The sequence below is a fragment of the Chrysoperla carnea genome, chromosome 5 (genome assembly GCF_905475395.1).
Source record: "Chrysoperla carnea chromosome 5, inChrCarn1.1, whole genome shotgun sequence".
Taxonomy (NCBI): domain Eukaryota; kingdom Metazoa; phylum Arthropoda; class Insecta; order Neuroptera; family Chrysopidae; genus Chrysoperla; species Chrysoperla carnea.
In genome coordinates this window covers 32,385,211-32,409,004 of record NC_058341.1, presented here as the reverse complement: position 1 = coordinate 32,409,004, position 23,794 = coordinate 32,385,211, and the positions used below count along the sequence as shown (strand labels likewise).

Here is a 23,794-nt window from a genome sequence, read left to right as displayed (position 1 = left end):
CTTAATTAATTTCCTGGGATCTGTTGATTTTATTTTTTATAAAAAAAAAATTCCTGAAACTTGAATCTCACTTCAATCACAACATATTAAACAAAAATGTATATTCATGGCAAGGTAAAATATATTCTTTGTCAATTTTCTTACCAGCTAATGCAAGTGAAAAAGGTCGTGTCCTTTACTCACCTTTACTCAAGTTTTGTATACAAAATCTCGTGAGAGCACGACCTTCTAGCCCGTGAAGAAGTACGGTCTAAGCCCCGAAAGATTAGTTATCCGCTTTCAAATCTAAAAATACCGTCTCATAGTGTGAGACGTAACCATCCTAAAAGCCTCTAAAATTTCTGACCTCAATAAAATGAGTTACCAAGCCCAATAATAAACTTAGATATTTTATGATGAGGCCTAGGCTGAAAGAACTACGCTTAACGGTAATTCATAAAGAACATTTTTTCAATGGGCAGTAATAATAGAGTTTAATTAGATACGATACCGCATTTCATAGCAATGATTTATCGTTAAACGCGTTGTAATATCTGCCAGCAATCAAACTATTATCTAAATAATTAATGATGTAGAGTCGTTGTTTCTATTATGTTTACATGGTTACATGCTTTGTAATAAAGAATTCGGTTAATAAATTTTCTCTTTCAAAGTTTTTTTTCTTCTTTTTTTTAGCAAGGAACAAGCTTCTACATTTTATTCTAGCTCTAATAATATAAATAAACACGTTTTTAGACATGTTTCTATGAATTCACGTGTTCATTACGTCACTTAATAATAAGCTTAAAAGCGTCTTGGATAATCAATTAGCTTTAAAAAAAAAAAGCAATGGTACTTATATTTAATTATTCAAAACTTTTTTCAAAGTGATCATTATTTTAAAATGGGTTAAGTGTTTACATCGACACTAGATAAAAATAACTAAGCTAGATAAAAATAACGACGCTAATAAAAAATCAAAACCCTTTAAAACTTTTTAAAAAAAATGTAGCAAGCCAGCGCTATAGTCTTATCTTTTCAGCGTTTGTAATTTATACAATTTTATTTTTTACAGTAACGTGGATCGAGTCATGTGCAAATAACGCATGTTTTTTCCCAACTAGAGAAAAATAACATCACTCTTTAAACTTGATAGGGCTGCTTGTCTAATACATTGCTTTCATAGTGGATTAAATTTTTTTGCATTTCGATTTAAAAACCTTATCTAATTGGCTCAAAGAAGGTTATTAGTCGGAATAGATTGATAAATCAGTGTCGAGTAGTGTACTAGTTGATAACTAGTTTAAACTTAATGATAAACATTTCTAAGCCTAAATCAATCTTCTTTTAAGTCACAAATTCATAGGAATTTTACCGCGAGATAACTTATCAATTCAATATTAATTACTTACGTTCTTGTAAATACTCAAAGCGAAATAAATAGATAGGCTTTTAAGTTCTTTATCGCAAATATCTAAATAAAAATTTAACAAAATTAATTAGGTAGATAATTTTAAAAGCCATCAAGCCAAGCACCTTTTTTCGAAATAGGAAATTTGCCAAAACATTTTTACATAAAAAGAGATAGCCAATACTCCCTTTATGAAGATTATAATTTAGGAGGAAACCCAACAACTTTTAGGAGTATTGCAAGATTTCGGGACTTTACATGCAAGATTTCGGGACACTATAAGATAAAATTTAGATGTTAAAAATGAAACAACCAACAAAAATTTTTCCAATCAATATTTAAAAAACGGGAAATTCATTTCTGACGCATCTTAAGGCCTGAATACAGTCAATTTCACGTTGTTCGTAGCTACTGGTGACCTAATAAAGAAAACTTAACACAATTGTATTTAATTTGAAAATTACATTCGCTTGTCCTTGTATTGATAATTTTCACGCAAATTTTAATATTAATTTGTATTTACAAGCCTTGCAATACCTAATCATAATCTCTAATTAAAAATTAAAGTAGGTATTGTAATTATATATAATTAGCCAAAAATTTTTACTTTTTCCCTCACGCGTGCCTTTTTTTTTGTTTATTCAGAACCGAATTAAAAATTTTGGTGTATAGAATCAATATTTTACTCAACAGAAATTTTATTAACTCGTAATGTTATACGTCAATCTTAACAATTCAGGTCTAATATCTAATCATTATTGTTCCAGAACTAGAAATGGACCACTTTTTGAAGATTTAATTATGTCATCCTTTAATAAAACATAATCTTTTAAGAATCTAACAAGGGATAGTTAAAGGAAAATATCATTGAATAAGTGATTAAACTGTATCCTTGTGCCGTTGCCGATAAGTAAAATTTCAATTTTACATTATGTTTTACTGATTTAATCCCCAAAATGTATTCTAAGGATCACAAAAATCACGAAACAGAATAATGAATGATACGTGATCAATTTCTAAGAACGGAGAAAAGGACGGAATAATCCACATTTGCATCCCATTGGTATATCTGAGGAGCATTTTATAAGAATCTACCGTTTATCTGCCTCTTGGCTAATGCACACTATAAATTCCTTGACTTTTAATATCGGATTATTTGATATTGAAAATATTTAGACATCAAATTTTAAATGAAATATTTTATTTTCTCGAATAATACTCCAATTTTCTTTGTGTACCTGTAACTACCACAAAAAGCAATCGATTCTAAAATTATTTAAATCTAACTCTGAGTTTTTTTAAAATTGTCATGTATTTTCTTCGTAGGTATATAAACATTTAAATAGCACATATTTCATTTTTAAATAATAATTTAAAATAATGTATTTAATAAAAATTAGTATAATTTATTATGTTTTATTTTCACGACATATTTTGGCTGAAAATATTTCAATACCATCAGTTTTTCCTGAAAGTATCATAAACTTATATACCTTACAAGAACAAAATGTAAATTTTAGTGAAAGATGTAGAATTGATGCAAAATTATATCATGATGAATTATTAGAAATGGAACCTTGGGCTTTACGCAGTAAGTTATCTTTTATTTAAAAATGCGTAATGTATTTAGCAAAGAAAACTGTTTAATCCACGATTTTTTTTATTTTCTTTTGTCCAACTTAAATTGAGTATAAACATTTTAAAGCACATTATGAAAAATATAAGGAAAACCCCCAGGTTTTGATTAACTTGAATTTTATTGCATTAAATTTATTTTCACTTCCTTGTATTATTTTAGTGTTTGATGCATCATCCAAACCAAATTCTGGTTATCTAAGTGGTAACATAGTAGATTTGGGTGCATTTGATCAATGTTTGGCAATTGAAGAATCGTTTGGTGATCGGAAAATATATGGAAAATATTGTTTAATTTTAATACAAATTGAACTTGATGCAATTAAAGATTTGATTAAAACACTAATTTCTCAAAAGGTTAAGTTTTAGAAATTTAGTTATTTGATACAAAATGACTTCAGGCGTACCAATAAAGATAATTTTTTCCCTTACATAATGAAATTTTGCCGTTATTCGAAACAGTTATTAGGAACCAATATTTGAAAAGAAGTTAAATCATAAACATATTTTATTTGTACACCTAAACGCTATCTGGCATATTTAAATGCATGAAACTACTAAATGTTTATCTCTCAGTTTGATTCAAAAAATTAATTTTCTTTATTTTCGGCCGAAAGTACGTACTTTCTGTTTCTGTATGGAGGCAGAAACAGAAAGTACTCTGTCTTTCTGTTCGGCTTCGTAACAGAAGCAGCAATTACGTACTTTTGACCGAAAATAAAGAGAAAAAGTTTGAGAAGCCTGAAATGCAAGCCATGATGTAGGAATCTGATACAATGGCACTACAACTGATACAATGGCACTAAATCTGACATTTATTTTTGCTTAATTCATTTCTTTTCATAAGCATTTTTGAAATTTTTAGGAAGTTACCGATAGTTTTGTGTGGCATTTATATGAACAGGTAAGAAATTATAAGGAAACTGATTTACTCGCTACACAAATGGGAGCTTTAACATTCTCATTGTGTGTTCCAAATGGATGTACACATGAAGATCTAAAAAAATATGTGGAACCTATGGTTATATCACCATTTCAAGCAGTTGTTTTTGAAAAAGCTTGTACTTCGAAAGATAATATGTTCACACCAACAATATGGACTTGGATTTCCGTGTAAATATGATATTTTCAACCATTGTTAAAAGTACTTAGTTCAATTTTAAAGATCGGGTAAAGCTGAAGTATAAAATGCTAGAGCGAACTATGCTGTTCTTGGCTTACGACTCATGCAAACTAGGGAACCATGGTTCAATATTATTGCCACAGATCCAATATAAGAACCGATTGTGTCGTCCAAATTCTTTATTTTAAATTAATTTCTTATATTAGAGAGTATAGTATAGTAACTGTGCTATTTTTTAAATATAACAATGGAAACGGACTCTCCTTAATCACTATTATTCCTACACATTATATATTAATTATTTTTAGAATTTAAATATTAAACAACTATCGGTAAAAATTTGTGATCCTTGGTACAAAAGTTTGTGGTCCCTAGTACATAGTCGTAATGAACCATGGCTCACACCATCAATTGTACCTTCTTTTCGGCATGTAAGTTTTATGGTTCACCGCAGAGAACAGCATACAGCATGTAAGGTTGGGTTATATTGGCTGTCTACATGAGACACACTTAGGCCATAGGACCCATTATGAAACCATACATGTGTCTTATCACCTTTTTCGCTGATGATTCCATTTATTAGCTCCTGAATTATTTTGAGAGACTGAGTGCACTCCCTTCGTGCATTTACTGCACTACACTAGCCCATCATAACCATTAATTAAAATAGTTGTTTGTGATGTGTTGACGCCGAGAATCAAACCGGCTACCATAAAGAACCACCTATCGTTACGTTGCCTTCTAGTAAGTAAACTTTGAAAGTATTGAAAGATTCAAGATGTATTGTATCCAGAGTTTACGAGGCTATTTAACTCTCTATTTTCTTTCTAATTATAGGATTTTGATAGTTATATACTTTACGCTTCTTGTAATGATATCAATTTACGATTTAGCCACAACAAATCAGCCTGAAAGTAAGTTAAGATCAAAGCTTAGATTTAGGGAGTGCATACTTGTTCGTGAAAAATGTTTACTAATTTTTTATGTTACTTCTAGATCAAATGTTTTTACCAAAAACAATACATTCGATTTTATTATGCTTCTCGCTGGTATCAAATTTCAAACGACTATTAAGCACACATGTTTCAAATGATACAGTCAAATGTATTAATGGTATTCGGTCATTATCAATGATTTGGATTATTTTAGCACATCGTGCTATATGGGATTACCTTTCAATATCGGCGAATAGTTTTGAACATTGGAATGTAAGTATTATTTGGGCTTCGTTCTTTAGGTAAAGTTTTAATTGACCGAAAAGTATTCATTTGAGTTTCTTACGCAAATGACATTTACTCTCCAGATCAATGCTATTTACGCTTTTGTGTTGAACACTAGTTCAAATTGCAAAGAACTATACTTAAGAAATAAATAATAGTAAGTTACACAAGTGCAAGATTGCTATCAAAATAAATCGAAAATCAATCCGAATATAGTTTTCAATCCAATTTCATTACAATTCCTATACCTAAATCTATTCACAAATTTGAATAGAAATGAATTGGTGGCCACTTTTTATTTAAATTTTTTTGTTTTCAGTTTGGAACAAATATCTTTTTTCAAATACCATTGAGTGCTCGTGTAGCTGTTGATACTTTTTTTACATTAAGTGGAACTCTTCTAATGATGGGATTTCTAAAGCATCGAAGTTTAAATAAAAGCTTTAATATTCCGTTAATGTATTTTTTACGCTACTTAAGGTTAAAAGTTTATCAGAATTTTTATATCCGCAAGTAGCAAAAAAGAGGCAAAAAGGTCTTTGAATAATGATCCGGGAGCTAACCGTAAAATAACTTGTCTCATCGGTAACCAGTTCTAACTTTGCAATAAAGCGACCCGTAAAAACAATGGGCTATAGGGTAGCCCAATGAGAGTGGTTGTAAAAATGAAGGACGGAGCTATATTTAATTTGCAAAATTGGGATACCAACTAGGCTCATGAGATACCAGAATAATTTTTACGTGAAATTATAGCTTTCTATCTTTTCAAGAAAAAATAGATTGCCAAGCCAACTTAGTCGGAAAAGTTTGGCATAATTTTTTTTTCTTAGGACACTGACAATTCTTTAAGAAAGTGCAAGTTAAACTAGATATGTCGAAGATGACTTTTGTCTCTATTTGCTAAATCTGTTACAATTCTCTTCCCACCTTTAAGCAAATGAACTATTTAATATATTATATTTTAGATTGACCCCACCTGTAGCAATATTGATCATCATAGACATTTTTATCGTGAAGTATTTAAGTTCGGGTCCAATTTGGAATTATTATTTTCAGACTGATAATTGTATCCAAAATTGGTGGCATCCAATTCTTCATATTGGCAATATGAAACATGTTTTTCAACAATGTTTTATACATACGTGGTATTTGGCAGTAGATTATCAATTATTTTTAGTTTCACCTTTAATTTTAATACCAGTGTGGAAATGTAAAAAGTATGCATTGTATTTTATCGGTATTTTAACAATTATTTGCATTGTTATACATTTTGAGAGAGCATGGACACTAAAAATGTTTATTCAAAGGTAAGCGCATGTTAACACAAATGCATAAAAGTTATTTCTTTTATATTTTACCTCAGTAAGTGCGAAAGGCTACTCCTGCACCTACGTAAGTGTGAAAATTAGATAAAATCACCAGATGAAAAACTCTATAGCGAGAAATATTTACCTGAGTTTAACTATAATAGCTTTAACAGTTAAATATCCTTGAGTAAAAGCTTGTAAATAAAACAATTTGTCTTAAAAATTTAATATTTTCCAATTTAGAGACAGAATTGGGATATTGAGCGAAATATCCTGGTAAACATGTTTAGTCAAATCATTTATTATGAGTTAGAGAAGTAAACGTAGCCGCTGTCGCTATCGCTATTTGTACACAATATTAATCATTCTTTAACTACAAATATTTTATGCAATTACAGAGAACCAGATGACTTTTTACAAACCACATACTACCGAGCGGGAAGTTGGATAATCGGTCTTGGTTTAGGCTATATTCTTTTCGAGTATAAATATAAAAAAATTTATCTGAAACCAGTAAGTAAAAAAAACTTCAATTATTTTACAGCAGTTTTTAGGAGATAAAATACACCCGTTTTATATGAGAAATTGATTAGAAAAAAGGAACTTCTTATGTCTCTCAATATCTTTATAAAATAACGAAAAAAACGTAGAGAAAAGTTTGATAGATTCGTCAAAAGGGCGGAACGGCTACGCATGAAGTTTCAGGTAGGTATTTATCATATAAAAAAACCCATGGTGTCCCACGGTCTAATTAACATATAAAATATCAGCTCATTTGTATACACTACTTTTCGTCCACTACTTTTCAAAAATGGGTGTACTCTATTGTTGTTCTAAAAAGCACAAACCCTTTATTAATTATTTTCAGATTATAACTTGGACTTTTTGGATATTAACAGCAATATGTATTTTAACAATTGTTTTTATTGGATATGTAATTAATCAGCGTGATTATGAATACAATCGAATATTACATGCAAGTTATATTGCATTGCATAGAATTGTTTGGTCCTTAATAGTATCTTGGATAGTTTTTGCCTGTGAAAAAGGATATGGAAGATATATTAATAATATTTTATCTTATAAAATGTTTGTAGTTTTATCAAAATTATCATTCATTTTGTACCTTTTGCATCCCTTAGTTCAAGGTTTATATTCTGTGACTTATCCAATGGTAGAACATGCAACCATTCCAAGAATCGTAAGTATGAATTTGTTTATCCATCAAAATTGAAATTTTGAAGCATCGGGAATAATCTTATCTTATATATTTAAACGAGCAATTCTTGTATATATATATATATCAACGATCTTGGAAATGGCTCCAACGATTTTCATGAAAATGAGTATGTATCTTATATATTTAAACGAGCAATTCTTGTATATATATATATATATATCAACGATCTTGGAAATGGCTCCAACGATTTTCATGAAAATGAGTATGTAGGGGTTTTTTGGGGCGATAAGTCGATCTAACAAGGTTTCATTTTAAAAAAACGTCGTTTTATTCGTTTTTTCATGAAAAACTGAAACATACATCGCAAAATATGACTCTTCCTGACATCTATTGGTGTATATCGTAGTTAATGAAATACAATGCAAATTATAACTCTTCCTGACATCTATTGGTGTATATCGTAGTTAATGAAATAAAATACATTACCGGGACATTCAAATTGGTATTTGTGTGGAGACATTTAAAACGGTCTTCTATTAGTGATAAAATTTGTGTCTTTTTAAGAATACCGAGCAAAGCTCGGTCATCCAGATATTTTAACAAATAACGGCTGATTATGGATATTGCTTACATAATAGGTAGACTAAAATCTCTGTTTGAGCAACTGGATAATATATGTGTGCACTTTTTTCTTTAATCAATCTTACAGAGAGTGAAAAATGTTTTATGAGATCCACTAACGCGCGAAAAATCTCTAAATTGATTAACTTGATTTTATTGTTGTCCTCGATTTTATAATTTTAAAAATATCCGTTCTATTTCTAACGATAAATACCCAACTATGACCACTACTTCCAGTAAAATCGATTGCCTATATGCTTCTCTCTGCTAGTTCAAATAGGGCAGTAAATCGACGAGTTCTTTTGAATTTATTCACTCCAAATATACCTTCATATTCAATTTTCTGATTATAAATAAATGTGAAATTAAAATTTTCAGTTTTATAAATCTGCTGGTGATTTTTTAATAACATTGGTATTATCAATTCCGTTGTCGCTGGCATTTGAATCTCCGTTTATACAAATAATATCTTTAGTTACCAAAGACAGTTAAGTATACCTACATATATCATAATTTGTTAATTAAATGTTGCAAAGATGTTTTAAAATATTGAGATGATCCGTTAAAAGAAATATTAAAATAAATGAGATTAAACATTTAGACTCGAAAGATAATATTGAAAAACTTTTTATGTAGAAAATAATTATCATCAAAATGAAAGAAACATCATATGAACCGAAATCCGGTTCATATATATTTCTATGAGTATATAAGTAGGATTAAAAAATATTTTTATTCAGTTTTTCTAATTGCCTTTTAATAATTTTCATCATATAATTTATGAAACTTAAATCTTATGCCTTGCGAAGTTTTTTTTTTTAATTAATAAATATTCCTTTTATTTGGTTCCAGAAAATAAACTATCCGATGCAGACATAGAAATTGATATTTCAAAAAATCAGAATAAAAAAAGCAATTTCGAAACTGAATCAGATTTAGGTACTTTTCAAATTTCTAATAAATAAAAATATACCAAAACAATATTTGATTGTTTGATTAGTACTACTTCCTGTATTTCATAGAAATTTCCTAAATGCGAAAATCCAAGAGTATTGATAAACAAAAAATGAAGAATTGTTGGAATATTTTTTATTATACCTTAGCTATCCATAGGTCAATATTTTCAACTAAAATCAACAGTTTTTCTAAAAAACACCCATCATGAAATTAGAATTGTAAGCTTTAGCAAAGCTTGTCATATTATTGAAACAACAATACAATTAAATGAAGATAAAAACTCACTTACCTCAATTTTCGAACGATTATTTCTAGAATATAATAATTAATGATAAATTTAATCGAGGAAAAAAATAATTCTAAGAGCTTTAAATAATTTTTTTTTATTATAAACTGAAACACAAGACAATAATTATAAATAGAAAACCTTTACAAATACATGTATGCCAATTTAATTATTAAAAATTATTAATACGATGACAATTTTCTTGATTGTTTATCACAAGATTCAATTAAGGCTGCTAATTCTGCAGCATCGTATCCAAGTAATTGTTTCAAATCGCAAACAAATTTATATACAAATCTTTTACCAGGCACTTTAGATATCATATCGCCATCATAATAATAACGTAGAGCTCTTGATAACTTTTCATAATTCATCGTTGGTTTATTTTTCCTTTCACCCCATAATTGTGCCACTACTTCTGGGTTTATTAATTTAAATTCACCTTCATTACCTATAACATAGAGATAAGAATTAGTGTTTGGTCAATTTTTGAACAAACAAATCTTTAAAATGAAAATATTATAAGATAAGACTCGGTAATCTCAGACATTTGAGTCGTTTTCGATACCATTTATGAAACAAACAAATCTCTGTTGAAATTGTTTGTTTGTTTCACCTAATTCGAAAGATTGGCATTCTGACAATGACTGGAAACATCTGACAATCCGATGGCCTCTAGAATTCGAAAAAGGAGATCCTTTGGTAACGTCGTTTCACAGTAACACGCAATATATAGTTTGAAGTTAGTGAGAATATATCCTGTGCTATAACCAAATACGTTCGATTTCCAACCCCTTTGAGTATATAATGTGTTGTCAGTAAAATCCCAAAACAATTATCCAAAAGATTTGTTAAATAGAAACGTATACGAATGCAACTACGGTGTTTTAATTTCTGGCTTATAATCGTGGATCGAGATTTCTGAAAGTCTGAAACAATACTGACACTTACCAATCCACTGTATTACATTTCTTTTAGTTTTATCAGTCAATAACTCTAATAAAAATTGCCATAATTGAATCTGTCCATTGTTACCAGTTCTATTCCCACAACCGTAACCATAAGCTTCTACCATTGATAAAGGAACATTTCCAACAATTTTTGGTGCCTAAAAAAGAAAATTGTTTTGAAAAAACGATAAAAAATTTTTACAAATTGGCATTACCTTTTGAAATTTAGTTTTTAGTTTGGTGGGTTGATAACTTGTATTGTTTTCACTGCCTTCGGTTTGTAATACAGCTAAAAAAATTCAGTAAAAATTAGAGAATGTATAACCTTGAATTAAATAACTTTTTACTTACCAACTAATTTACATTTCTTCAATAACTCTAAATGCGTCCAAAAAATATCATTTGGATCTTCTGGTACTTTTGATTGAAATTCGTATAATGATAAATTGCATAATTGTTCACCAGTCATTATCCAATCAGATAGTTTTATTCGACTTAAACTAAATTGTCGTACTGCCCATTGTAACCAATGTTTGACATGAATTTCGGACCTAATTATGTTTAAAAGAATAATTAATATTAAGGTTATTTAATTTATTCATTAAATTATATGACATTATAAATAAATCCGATAAAGATTCATAATAGTTGAAATTAAAAACAGAATTTTTTTGGTAAATGAAATTAATTTGAGAAAATTCTTAATTTGTAATCAAATATAGAATTGTCCTTCCGGAGCTGCAAAGTTCCTGGAACTGTTTATAGCAATAAGGTTAATACTACGAAATGGGCGAATAGCAAAAGTTCGTTAAACAAAATTATTATACCACTCATATGGATTTGTAGGTATGTTTAATCGTTGTTGATCTTTTTTGAATTGATTATCGATCGTCCATCGTTTTATCACTTGGTTTCTATTATTTACAGAAGATTGTGCTTCAACTTCCTCCTCTTCATCGTCAATTGTATGATGAGATTCAGTTTCATCTAAGTAAATTAATTAAAAATAAAACTCATATATTTACTAAAGAATTACTTAGAGCTTACAATTTTCAGCCATATCGATATATTCTTCAGCTGGTTTTAAAACATCGACAATATTTATAATTTTAAAATCGGTACGAATTTGAACATTAATTTGTACAAGACCTTCACCGCTAACACACTGATCCACAAGATTTTTATGACTTTCCAACTGAAAAAATTCAAAGAATTAAATGTAAAGAATTCAACCAAAAATAAATAGCAAATTTTTTCTTCAAAACTTAATTTTAAACACTAAAATATAGCTGTTGTACTTATCTCAAAAATTTTGTTTTTTCGGGGTACCTACGATGTTCGTGGATAGGTTACTTAAAACATATTCATTTTGCAAGATAAAATGCATCAGACAAATTAAACTTATTCAAATAACCCCCCAAAGAAGTCTACTTGACTAAAAATATCAATTTTTGTCAAAAAAATGTTGCTAATTATTTTGTGAGGGTAATATTTATTGTTACCCATTTTGCCAAAGAATGCCATCTGATCGAATTACGGCGATTCAAAGCTGAAAAATTCAACAAATGCGGAGGAAAGCAGCTTTTCATCATTCAATGTATTACGAAACTACATTCGTAATACTTTGAATAAAAATTTTTTTTATTTCTTTAAGTAAAAATACGATCGTTTCAACAACCTTAACTTAAATTATGTTTAAGTTGGAAAGTTTATAGCTTAAACTCTTCAATGTTTCTTTTAAACACTCTTATCGGGGTTCTATTACACAAAGGAGTTTAGAACCATACTTTCTTCATTCGAGTTTGACACGTTTTTTTTATTAGTATAATAAAAGGAATGTATTAACAAAATTATATAAATGTGATACCTGTGATGTATCTTGCAACCAAAACTCATAATCATGTAATGATACTCCCAATCTCTGCTCCAGGCTGGTTCGTAATTTAGATAGTGGATCTCGAATATCCATATGCATTACAAGAACATCGTCTGGTTCCTCATCTTCATCCTCATTTTCACCATCTTTTGGAGAAGCACTTTTATCACCATTAATTGCATCAGATTCCATTTCAAAATCAACGTGTTCCATGCTTTCAGTCAATGAATCATCGTTAAATTCCGGAACTAAATGATGGCTCATAACACCTATTCAGTTTTAAATAAAAACTTATTCATATTTTCAAAACTCAATAAATTGAACTTTTCTTACCTAAACCTTCTTTGTCCTGTAGTTGTGCAAATAAACTATCCTCATCGGTTTCAATAGGATTAACCTCATCATTATTTTCATCTCGTAAATCAAGTTCAGGTATTTCTAATTTAATTCCATTTTGAAAATGATCATTTAATTCAACTAATTCTCCACTTTCGTTTACAGAGTACCTACAATACATATAATTTTAGCATAATGAATTGGAATTTATTAGTTTTTTTACCTTTTTGTAGGGTCGGATTGTAAAGTGTATGTCTTTTTTCCGTCAGGACCAACACTTAAAATCAGCACAGCTTCTTCATTATCTGTTTCCATTATATATATTTTTTATAAAACATATTTTAAATATATAATTAAATGATTTGTTAACAAAATATTATCAAACACGACTTATCTCAAAAAAACGTGTCTTATTTTGACAACTTGCAATGTTGATTCAAAACAAAACCTAGCCATCTAGTGAATAAACATTGAAACACTTAAAAAATTCGGTAGGTTTGAGTCTTGGGTCTAATAGAAGTTTCGAATTATTTACTCAATCACAATTATTAATAATCCATTTTTGATAAAAAAAATAAGAACAATCAGATTCATTTCAATATGCGGAATCTAGGCAAGGGCATCGCAAAGGGGCCCCTCCACTTGAAGAAAATTAATCATCTATCAAAGTGCAGATTTTGAATATCCAATTTATAATTCCCGTACTAAAGATCAAAGTCCGTAAGTTTGCGGGATTTCAAATCAATTATTGCCCTCGAAAATCGCTCACCTTCAATTTTTAAAATTAAACTAATATAAATTTTATCAGTCTGTATTTGGCCCCTCTGACCTACCGGCGACAACCTTTGCTCTAGGTATTTATTACAAAAAACCGTTTACCAAGAGTTTTACTCGTAAATCTAATTAATTCAGTTTCTAAGTCATCGACTAAAATTGCTCCGGTATACCGCCCTTTATATACGATTAGAGCTACGTTGCGGAAATTTCACCGATTTTTGTGTTTTCTGGATTAAAATTTCTTTAGAATATGATTTTTTCTGAATCGGATACAAACAAATTTGCTTAAATTATTGTAATTTTCTTAATGAGTACACCCCTTTGAAAAAATCACAAAACAATTTTCGTTGGAATATACTGAAACTTCGATTATCTAGGTTAATTTAAGTGGGAATCAAGTACAAAAAGCTTTTATATTTGTGCGATTCTGTAGATATCTGCAAAAATACATGAACTTTTATGTTTTTTAGTCTATAGTTATCTTGAATAATCCAAATACATGAACATCTTCTTGTATTTGTGCCATATGAAATAACAAGTTTCTGAGATTTCGACTGAAAATACCCTGGGATATCGAACTTCGTCTTTCAAATTAAATAGTCGTCAAATCATGAAATAATTGGGGAGAGTGTAGTACCAGGGATCAAAATTAATAATATTTATGTGTTTTTTAAATCCATTTTTAAAAATATCACAATGGTCTCTGTTTGGTACCTACAGTAGTACCTACAAATAATTCCTCAACATAATGTATTTTTTACTATAAATGAGAAGACTACCAATAATTAGTGGCTAGTTGATTTAGACAAAAAAATAGTCACCTTATAAGCAAATGAATAGTAAAAAAAATTGTTTTACTCCGAGATACTAAAACATTTTATTCCTCTTTACTTGAAAACAATTGCACTTGGATAATCACTCTCTACGTTGCTTACCTTATAGTAAATAATATGCACACCACCGAGAATGAATCCGGGGTCATTGTATCATTGGTACTACATCTTACCTTTAATTTATTTACCAAATATTTTAAATTGCATAACAGTTATATAATTTTATACTTTATTATTCTAAAATATAGTATTATAGTAGTGTGTTGAGGTAGTTTAAAGGTGCATTTTAGTAGTGTCTGGTTAAAAAAGGGCCTAAATGAGGAAACAATAAAAATGAATTCCGTGTAAGTAAATAAAGAATCTGTCTTATTTCTTTTTCAATATAATACTGTTTTGTTTGATCTTTCAATAGGCAAATAAAAGTTACAAACCCCTCACCAGAAAAAAAAATTGAATTTAAAGAGGAACCAAAAATATTATACTCAAAAAACACAGAAATTTTGGTCATTGACGAATGCACTACAGTGAAAAATACATGCGACACAATATGTGATTCAACTGAGGAAATTATAGGTCCAGATTGTGATTCAACACAAAATGCGAATACCAAAGAAATTTTAGCATCCATTAATAATAATTATTATAATTGGCCACCATGGGCTCGTTACTTAAAGTTGGGTATTTTATTGTCATGTTGGGGTTTGTGTAGTGTTGCGTTGATTACAAGAAATGAGCATACAAATACAATGCATCAACTTTCAATACCGCCATATCGGCATTCTCGAGGTAATTAAAATTCATACTTTCCTAATATCTTGAAATCGCTAGCTATCATTTATGGGCTTAATTCCGGGACTATGACTGCACATTCTTGAAACCTATTAGAGTAAGGTTAATTTTGATCATAAATTTGAAAAGTATGACCCAAAATTAGTAGGACTACATACTTGATTTATCAAAATTGGATAAAATTTGGATGTGATAGAGCAAAATTAAATTTTTTGGATTCTGGTGACGTCATAAAGTTAAAAAATTCGATTTTTTGATAACACAGTCAAATTTGATCCGATCTTATTGGAACTTTTTTTGAAACCCACTAATTTTGGGCCATTCTTTTCAGCTGTGATGTCAATTTTTCGCTAGCTATTACTTATGTGCTTAATTCCGAGACCAGGACTGTGCATTCTTGAAACCTATTAGAGCTAGGATAATTTTGATCACAAATTTGAAAAGTATGACCCAAAATTAGTAGGATTACATACTTGGTTTATCAAAATTGGATAAAATTTGGATGTGATAGAGCAAAATTAAATTTTTTGGATTCTGGTGACGTCATAAAGTTAAAAAATTCGATTTTTAGATAACACAGGCAAATTTTATCCAATCTTATTGGAATTTTTTTTGAAACCAACTAATTTTGGGTCATTCTTTTCAGCTGTGATGTCAATTTTTCGCTAGCTTCTACTTATATGCTTAATTCCGAGACCAGGACTGTGCATTCTTGAAACCTATTAGAGCTAGGATAATTTTGATTACAAATTTGAAAAGTATGACCCAAATTTAGTAGGATTACATACTTGTTTTATCAAAATTGGATAAAATTTGGATGTGATAGAGCAAAATTAAATTTTTTGGATTCTGATGACTAAAAAAAACTAAAAAAATAATATTTATATATATGGCCCTACCCATGCATAACTTTGTTTAATTATTCGATATCTAAAAAGTTTGTGAATTAAATCAATGTTTTTTTAAAAATATTTTTCAGGGTATTTTCTTTCAGTTTTGCCATCCAATAAAAAACAAATGACATTGTATTTAAAAGGAGCTTTATTACCTACATGTTATGGTAATTTATCGAAAAACTGGATCAGTGTTTGGGTGGAATTGGTTGAATTAAACTATGTACCAGAAAAAATGTTGGATATTTCTTTTTCAGACATTGATTATATTCGGGTAACATTTTATTTAATAACGTTTTAATTAATAACTTAAAATTTACATAAGGTACACAAATCTTTAAATTGTATTCTAAAAACCTTCGCCAAAATTTATCAGTTATTACAAAATTTTAACTCTGTATCTTTATATAGGTCTTTATATTAAGGATATGTTTATCACCTAGAAATTTGGTTTTTCAACGGATAATTTTTGTATAGCCAATGCAATGATGTGAAACACTTTTAACAAATTGCTAACAAACAAAGATACTTGGATCATGGAAGTGCATTTTGCAATTAAGTTAAATACGTATAAAATAATCATTTGATCTTCTTGATTCAATCGAAAGTGAGGCTCAACTTAAAGTGACGAGTGTAAAAACGATTTTATTTCATGCAAATGATTCTTTTCGCACTCTTGTCTCCTATAATAATAACCATAGCTTTACATTAATAGATCGTAAATAAAAAAAGATTTCTATTGACAAGATTTTAACTAAGAAGCAGAACTAAAATCAAGAGGATGTAATTAATTATGAATATTATTTGAAATAGAATGTAACACAAGAATGGCGTTTCCCGATTGTATCGTCCGAATTAATTGGCTTTGTACCAGAAATAACCAAACACAAAATATTTGAATTTAATTCTGTTGGATTACCAAAAAACTCAATAAGTCGATTTCGTTTAAAATTTCATTCAAATTTAAGAGTTGTTTTTCCAATTTCATTTTTATACCATTTTTCAACAATTGATATAGAAGAAGGTGTATTATATGGTGCTATTTTATTATCGGGCTTGTATGTTATGATTATTTTTGAGGTACGTAAAATTATTCTAATTAGTCTCCTGCCGCTCCTCATCGGTGAATGATTACGGAAAACTAACGACTAAAATCTTTGTTAATTAATAAGAAATGATTTAACATTATTCTATTCATGATTTGGACGTTTTTTTTTTGGATACATTTGGAATATATGTTTTAAGTATAATTCGATGAAACAACATGAATATACTTTAGAAATAAAGGAAAGATTTCCTACTGCAGGAAAAAAAATTGCCAAAAATGTAATATAATTTCCATCATTATTTTAGTTAGTACATAGAACGCTGGCTGCCATGCTAGCTAGCACAATGGCTGTAGCTATTTTAGCAGCGTTGAATGATAGACCCAGCATAAAATTAATTATTTCATGGATTGATATTGAAACTATTTTATTGTTATTTTCAATGATGATACTAGTTGCAATATTTTCGGATACTGGAGTTTTTGATTATATGGCAGTCGCGGCGTATCAGGTAGGAATATTTATTTATTTATTAATTTCTGTTAAAAAAAGCCTCATGGTAGATAAATTGGAAGTCTTCAAATCATAGTCTCTAAAAGAATAACTGCAGCTTTTTCCTTGGTCTATGAGAATTAACATAAAATGGGAGCGCAGATTAGTACATTGAACATTTTTATTTTCAACAAAAATCAATGTTTCTAATTCTTCCACCATAGTTGTATTATATTAATTCAACTTAAGTTGCCTGTGTTTCCTACTGTGGAATCATAGTTTCTTATCTATGCTTGGTGAAAAAACAGGTGCCCAAAATTTAAAATTAATGTTGGAATATTAAATGTTGGAAATTTATTATCAAATAAACTGTGCTGTCACATAGGAGTTTTTCCATGGCCGTTTTCCATAAATGTGGATGAATTTCGTTTATAAAACTCGTGCGTGGATGATGGAAGACTTGTTGACAAATGCCTCAGACTTCAAAACGGCAAACTTCAAAATTGTGGTCTTTGCACTCTCTCTGAATTTTTTTAAATAGGATCTTTTCGCTTTTGATGAAGTTTAATGACTATCCTGACTACAGTTTGTACTAAAATTGCGCGCCATAACAACCAACTTCCATTATTTTTAAGATTTTACTCATTCAGTCAAATCGCGCTGTTTTTTCGTGTATATAAGTCCCCATTTTTTAGGATCAAGACATTTATGTTGGTGAGAAGTTCTTTAAATATCTTAATAGTACAATGTGGTAAATATTTGTATAATAATATAACTATCAAATATTTTAGATAACCGATGGACAAGTTTGGCCATTAATTACAGTTTTATGCTTTTTTACGGCATTATTATCTTCATTTTTGGATAATGTCACTACTGTTTTATTAATGACACCAATAACAATAAGGTTGTATGAGGTTTTAAGCCAAAATTCATTTTTTTTTAATAAATTTTTTTTATTTTATTTAGGTTGTGTGAAGTAATGCAATTATATCCCGTTAAAGTTTTAATGATTATGGTAATTTATTCTAACATAGGAGGTGCTTTAACACCGATTGGAGATCCACCGAATGTCATAATTACAACAAATCCTTCAGTAATTCGATCTGTATGTACATTAAGTTTGTCAAATTTGTTTAGATTAGTTTAGTTTAAATTTTTTTGAACTAGAAATAAGTAGGTATGCTTATTAGCTCTGATTTTATTTGAAACTGTCTAAATGTTTGGAAATATAGCCGATGACCCTGGTCGTCTAGAGCAATTAAGAGAATTGCTTAGTTTGAGAAAGTAAAATTCTGGCAGGCTTCAATCAATCTCGTATTTGATGTAGTCAGTGCCGAATTGAAACCATGTCGGAAACTCCTAGACAATGCAATTTCCGGGTCCTCTAGACGATGCGAAAATTTGTCACCTTTGCGCCCTCTTGCGTGTGGTCCTTTTCATAAAAATTAGCTTTTTCCCCTTTTTTCTTGTTTTTTAGTCTTTGTAAATCAACTTGGTATCTGTTTGTGGCACCCTTTTCGAACAAATTTGTTTTTTTCTATTATGATCTTTCCCTGAGGCCCCTAGCCGATGCGGAATCCTAAACAGTTTCCTCATCCGCCTAATGATTAATCCTTCATTGGATGTAGCCGAGTATTAATACCCACAAGCTATGAAAATTGTTAAACAGTTTCGACAGCTTTAATATTGGTTCTCGTATTAATATTTGTATAAATTTCTGAAAAACTATCTACTAGAGTTCTATCAAACCAAAGTGGCACTGCCAAAGAGACATATATGTATTTGCAATCTACACTTTCTTTTGCTCAGTACCACTTTGTTTTGATAGAACGATACAATAAATTTACTTTGAAATAGAACTTCATTACCCCCAAAAATTAGTGTTTTTAAATATAAAATATGGGACGATAACGATTTCATTTCAAAATAAATTTATTGAAGATATTTAACTCATTTTTTTATTCTATAATTTTAGGGTGTAAATTTTTTCACATTTTTTCTTCACATGGGAATTGGTGTTGTACTTTCGACGATTGTTATCTATATCTATTTAAGGCTTACGCTTACAAAAGCTGATTTACTTTCGAAAGATAATCAAGAAGTTCAAGGTATTATAAGATTTTAGAGTAAATGCTTATTTTTGATTTGGCATTTACGCTATTGCACTAATATTTGAGCAATCTTTCATAAAATGAGTCCTATAATTTTTTTCTAGATTTAAAACATGAACTTGCCATATGGCAAAAAACCGTATCATCACTTTCAAGTTATTCAAAAAACGAAGATATTGTTCGTGAAAGTTTGATGACTAAAATAAATCGATTACTAAGTGAATTGAAAGTAAAAATGACTGAAAGTAATTCCACTACTTATAAACATAGCGCTACTTTGGATGAATTGAAAGAAAAAGTAAGTGAGGCTAAACAATAACTCTATTAGTTCAAAATTTCAGAATTTAGACTTTATTTTCAAGCGATTAATGAGAAGGGCAATGAGAAAAACAGGAAAATTGACTCTTACTTGCGAAAACATTGAGCTTTGGTGAAAATTAACGTTCCAGGAGAGCGGTAAATATATATTTTAACATCATAAAAAGTCAAAAGTCACAACACCAAAGTTTTAAATGAAAATAATTTCTGGCGTTATTATATCCTGAATAACTACTAATATTTTCAACTACTTTTGGTCTATTGGCTGAGGCTGAGGTAGTGAAAGAATATGGATAAGATTAAAATATGAATAACTTACCTACTTTGTGAACTGCCTAAAAAATATATATGAAAAGAAAAGGAGAGAGAACTAGCAGTACACACAGCTTGCAGATTTCCTTGCCCCCAATTTCATGTATACTCCCCTAGTACGATTTATCATAATTTATAAATTTAATTTTTTTGGCAATTAAAATTTTTGGACCGCTAAGTAATTTTAGCCGTCTGCGTGTATTCTTAAATAACATATTTATATTTTTAGTATCCAATTCGTGACAAAGAACTGTTAATTAAATCTGGATTTACATTGTTTGTGGTAATTCTCGTATTCTTCCTTCATGCTATTCCTGTTTTTGGTAAGTTACAACAAATGGTTATTAATTTTAAAAAGTTTTAAAAACGTTTTTCTAATGCTTCTAGCACGTCTTGGTCTAGGATGGACTGCATTATTGGGTGTCATGCTGTTATTATTAATTTCTGATCGTGGTAATTTTGAATCAGTTTTGTTACGTGTGGAATGGTCGACGTTATTGTTTTTTGCTTCATTATTTATATTAATGGAAGTAAGTTTTAAGTAAATTCTGCCTTCTGGTCAGTAAAAAGGGAAAACAGGCAGAGCATGAATTCGGTTGCCTCGAAAAACATAAGCCTAGCCTCATCTTCTATTTTAATAAATTTCTATTTTAGGGATTAATCTAAAATAGGGTGTAAAAAGAGGGATAATAAAAGTAAAAGGGGAGTTAAAATATATTTTATGGAATAAAAAAGAAGTAAAGTGTATTTTCCGGATTTTTGCAATTCTAGAATTCTTCAGAATTTTCTTCAAAAACTTCGAAAACTTTTTGGTTGATTTTGTAATTATTTGTACTTTTATTTTACACAGGCACTTTCCAAACTGGGTTTTATCGATTGGATTGGTGAACAAACTCAATCCGTAATTTTAGCTGTTGATAAAGAAAATCAATTAGCCGTTGCAATACTTTTAATTCTATGGGTATCAGCTGCAGCCTCTGCATTTGTTGATAACATTCCATTGACAACAATGATGGTTAGAATTGCAATATCATTAAATGATAATCGTGACTTAAATTTACCATTACAACCGTTAATTTGGGCATTATCATTTGGAGCATGTTTAGGAGGTAAACAAAAAATAATTATTTATACACAATTGAATTTTTTTACAACTAAAACGTCATGTATTTACAAAAATTCATATAATACTTAGGAAATGGTACATTATTCGGAGCCTCTGCAAATGTAATTTGTGCGGGAGTCGCCGAACAACATGGTTATAAATTTTCATTCATAGATTTTTTTAAGTATGTATACAAAAATATTCAAATTTTTTTTTTAAATATACAATGCAGATTCGAACTGTACACTTTTTCATCGTATAGTGGAGTCAATTAAGCAGTTAAACTAGAATAAAATTTTAAAGCTCTTACATATAGAACCAATTTTAGTGTTCTTTACAGTAGTTTATTAAAATTTAGAAGCATAAAATTTACACATCAGCAAAAAACGAAGCTCTGAAGTTCGAAAATGTGAACAGTAAGACGAATTTGAATGCGATCTTCTGCATTCGATTCGTGTCAGCGTCAGGAAATTTTGTAACATAAATTAATTTATTAGTAATTAAAAATATGCAATTTGCAAAAATAATTGCATTTTAACCGTTAATATACTAAAATCACAATTCGGTTAATAGTGATGAAAATGTTTCCGAATATCATCCGAGATTCGAGTTAAGCGATCCCAAAATCCTTCGAGTAACGAATTTGGACCGATTATATAACGAATTTTCTGAAAACTCCTGGAGACGTTGAAAATATCCGAGGCACCAGGTACGTCGGAGATCAATTCTGATGCGATATTCGTGTTCAGCGACCCCAAGAACTTTCGAGTAACAATTTTGGAATCATTTTCATCACTTTTAACCGAATTGTGAAATTGAGTATAAATCAATTTTGGTCACACTATTTCCTGACGCTCTAACGAATCGAATGGCAGAAAACTGCATTCAAATCCGCCTTACTGTTCAAATTTTTCGAAATTTGACTGTTTTTAGTGTTTCGTTTCCGCCGACAGTTTTCTCGTACTTTTAGCTCTTTAAATTTTGCACTTGAACACAAACGTTCTTTTCCGCTACATAACTTTAGCCAGCCTTAGTACTTGAAAATCAGTAATACTTTAAAACTTAGGCGAAGATCACACGGTGCATCAATTATGTTAAATAGAGCTGTTTACCGGGGCGTAAACTTCTATGCACGAAATAGCTTCATGAAGCACTGCGTGTTCTTAACAAACGTTAAAATGAATGCTCTTGTGATCTTAGCCTTAGATACCTAAACTGCTTATAATAATTTTTATGTAATTTCTATATCCGTAGTATTTACATTTTTTGGCAGTTTTCTTATTTTTTACAATTTTTATTAACATTTGGTAGGTACTTAATTTTTGTATTATTTTTTTTCCTATTTTAAAAATTATTTTTACATGTATTATTCAGTATTGACACACTGATGCAGCAAAATCGTTATTAAGCAAAATATTTTTTCCCAAAAGTTGTTTGTCTAATGAATTTTGCTGCATCGGTGTATCTTGAGTCTTAAAAATAATTTGATAATTAGTCTCATTGAAAATATTACACATTAATTGTTTCAGATTAGGTTTTCCAATCATGTTGGTTTCAATGATTGTTACAACTACTTATCTAATTATTGCACATGTAGTTTTAGAATGGAATTATTAAAAATTATATTTAATAAGCATACATTGCATGCTTTAAAATTAGCAATATTTTAAATATTTTTAAATGCTTTGAAATTAGCAGTATTTTAAATATTTTTAAATGCTTTAAAATTAGCAAAATTTTAAAAAAATTATTCTATAATAAAATTGTATTTACTAAAAAATAAAGTAATATATTATATTTTATATTTTAAAATTGTCTTTTTATTTTTATAACACTAATATACTTCTATATTAATTCGAGTTGAATATTTAAATTATTAAGTAAAAAATCTTCCTTTTATTTAGTTAAATTTATTTACTAGCATACTTATTAAATTTACTAGCATACTTAAATATTTTCATCTTCTATATTTAAAATTCAAACATAAAAAAAAAAAACGTATACAGGTATGGTGCATAAGTAGGTATACACTATTGAAATAGTACCAATTGTATTCAATAAATTTCCAAGACTAGTTTAGACTTTTATAGAATTAAAACGATTCGAGAAAAAATTAACCGAAATAACAATTAAAAAATATTTATTGAAAAAATCAAACTTTTAAAAAATAAAAGACAATGAAATTCATAAAGATACCGTCAGCAAAGTTAGTATAAATCGCCTGCCACATCGAT

General features: G+C 29.2%; 3 protein-coding genes across 4 annotated transcripts; 2 read left to right on the top strand and 1 right to left on the bottom strand.

Moving 5' to 3' along the window:
* The first annotated feature begins 2,898 nt into the window (after positions 1-2,898).
* Positions 2,899-8,968, top strand: LOC123301109 (nose resistant to fluoxetine protein 6-like). Its single transcript, XM_044883840.1, has 10 exons — positions 2,899-2,981; positions 3,189-3,382; positions 3,891-4,138; positions 4,986-5,062; positions 5,145-5,356; positions 5,688-5,848; positions 6,334-6,675; positions 7,074-7,188; positions 7,544-7,876; positions 8,855-8,968. The coding sequence occupies exons 1-10, from the start codon at positions 2,960-2,962 to the stop codon at positions 8,966-8,968; spliced, it is 1,818 nt and encodes a 605-aa protein (XP_044739775.1). The 5' UTR covers positions 2,899-2,959.
* An 884-nt stretch (positions 8,969-9,852) lies between these two features.
* LOC123300024 (DNA-binding protein Ets97D) lies at positions 9,853-13,255 on the bottom strand. Of its 2 annotated transcripts, none has more exons than XM_044882482.1 (9): positions 13,105-13,255; positions 12,879-13,051; positions 12,537-12,814; positions 11,717-11,864; positions 11,497-11,656; positions 11,021-11,220; positions 10,885-10,958; positions 10,667-10,827; positions 9,853-10,166 (listed from the first exon to the last, which is right to left on the bottom strand). In XM_044882482.1, exons 1-9 carry the CDS (start codon positions 13,194-13,196, stop codon positions 9,902-9,904), a joined length of 1,551 nt encoding a protein of 516 aa, XP_044738417.1. In that variant the 5' UTR covers positions 13,197-13,255; the 3' UTR covers positions 9,853-9,901. The 2 variants fall into 2 exon arrangements, with proteins under 2 accessions (XP_044738417.1, XP_044738416.1); XM_044882481.1 differs by having other exon boundaries at positions 9,854-10,170; positions 10,671-10,827; positions 13,105-13,254.
* A 1,452-nt stretch (positions 13,256-14,707) lies between these two features.
* LOC123299786 (P protein) lies at positions 14,708-23,188 on the top strand. The gene is made up of 14 exons (XM_044882140.1): positions 14,708-14,835; positions 14,904-15,277; positions 16,260-16,447; positions 16,987-17,253; positions 17,527-17,730; positions 18,503-18,618; positions 18,681-18,819; positions 19,690-19,822; positions 19,930-20,123; positions 20,685-20,778; positions 20,843-20,985; positions 21,306-21,564; positions 21,651-21,744; positions 23,090-23,188. The coding sequence occupies exons 1-14, from the start codon at positions 14,825-14,827 to the stop codon at positions 23,175-23,177; spliced, it is 2,304 nt and encodes a 767-aa protein (XP_044738075.1). The 5' UTR covers positions 14,708-14,824; the 3' UTR covers positions 23,178-23,188.
* The last annotated feature ends 606 nt before the right edge of the window (positions 23,189-23,794 follow it).

Coding starts and splice junctions, on each gene's coding strand:
- LOC123301109 (XM_044883840.1), top strand. CDS start 2,960: ATGGAACCTTGGGCTTTACGCA. Junction 3,383..3,890: donor AAACACTAATTTCTCAAAAG/GTTAAGTTTTAG, acceptor TGAAATTTTTAG/GAAGTTACCGATAGTTTTGT. Junction 5,849..6,333: donor TATTTTTTACGCTACTTAAG/GTTAAAAGTTTA, acceptor ATTATATTTTAG/ATTGACCCCACCTGTAGCAA.
- LOC123300024 (XM_044882482.1), bottom strand. CDS start 13,196: ATGGAAACAGATAATGAAGAAGCTGTGCTGATTTTAAGTGTTGGTCCT. Junction 11,221..11,496: donor CCTACAAATCCATATGAGTG/GTATAATAATTT, acceptor AAACATAATTAG/GTCCGAAATTCATGTCAAAC. Junction 10,167..10,666: donor GTAATACAGTGGATTGGTAA/GTGTCAGTATTG, acceptor TGTTATAGGTAA/TGAAGGTGAATTTAAATTAA.
- LOC123299786 (XM_044882140.1), top strand. Junction 17,731..18,502: donor TGGCAGTCGCGGCGTATCAG/GTAGGAATATTT, acceptor CAAATATTTTAG/ATAACCGATGGACAAGTTTG. Junction 21,565..21,650: donor ATTTGGAGCATGTTTAGGAG/GTAAACAAAAAA, acceptor TATAATACTTAG/GAAATGGTACATTATTCGGA.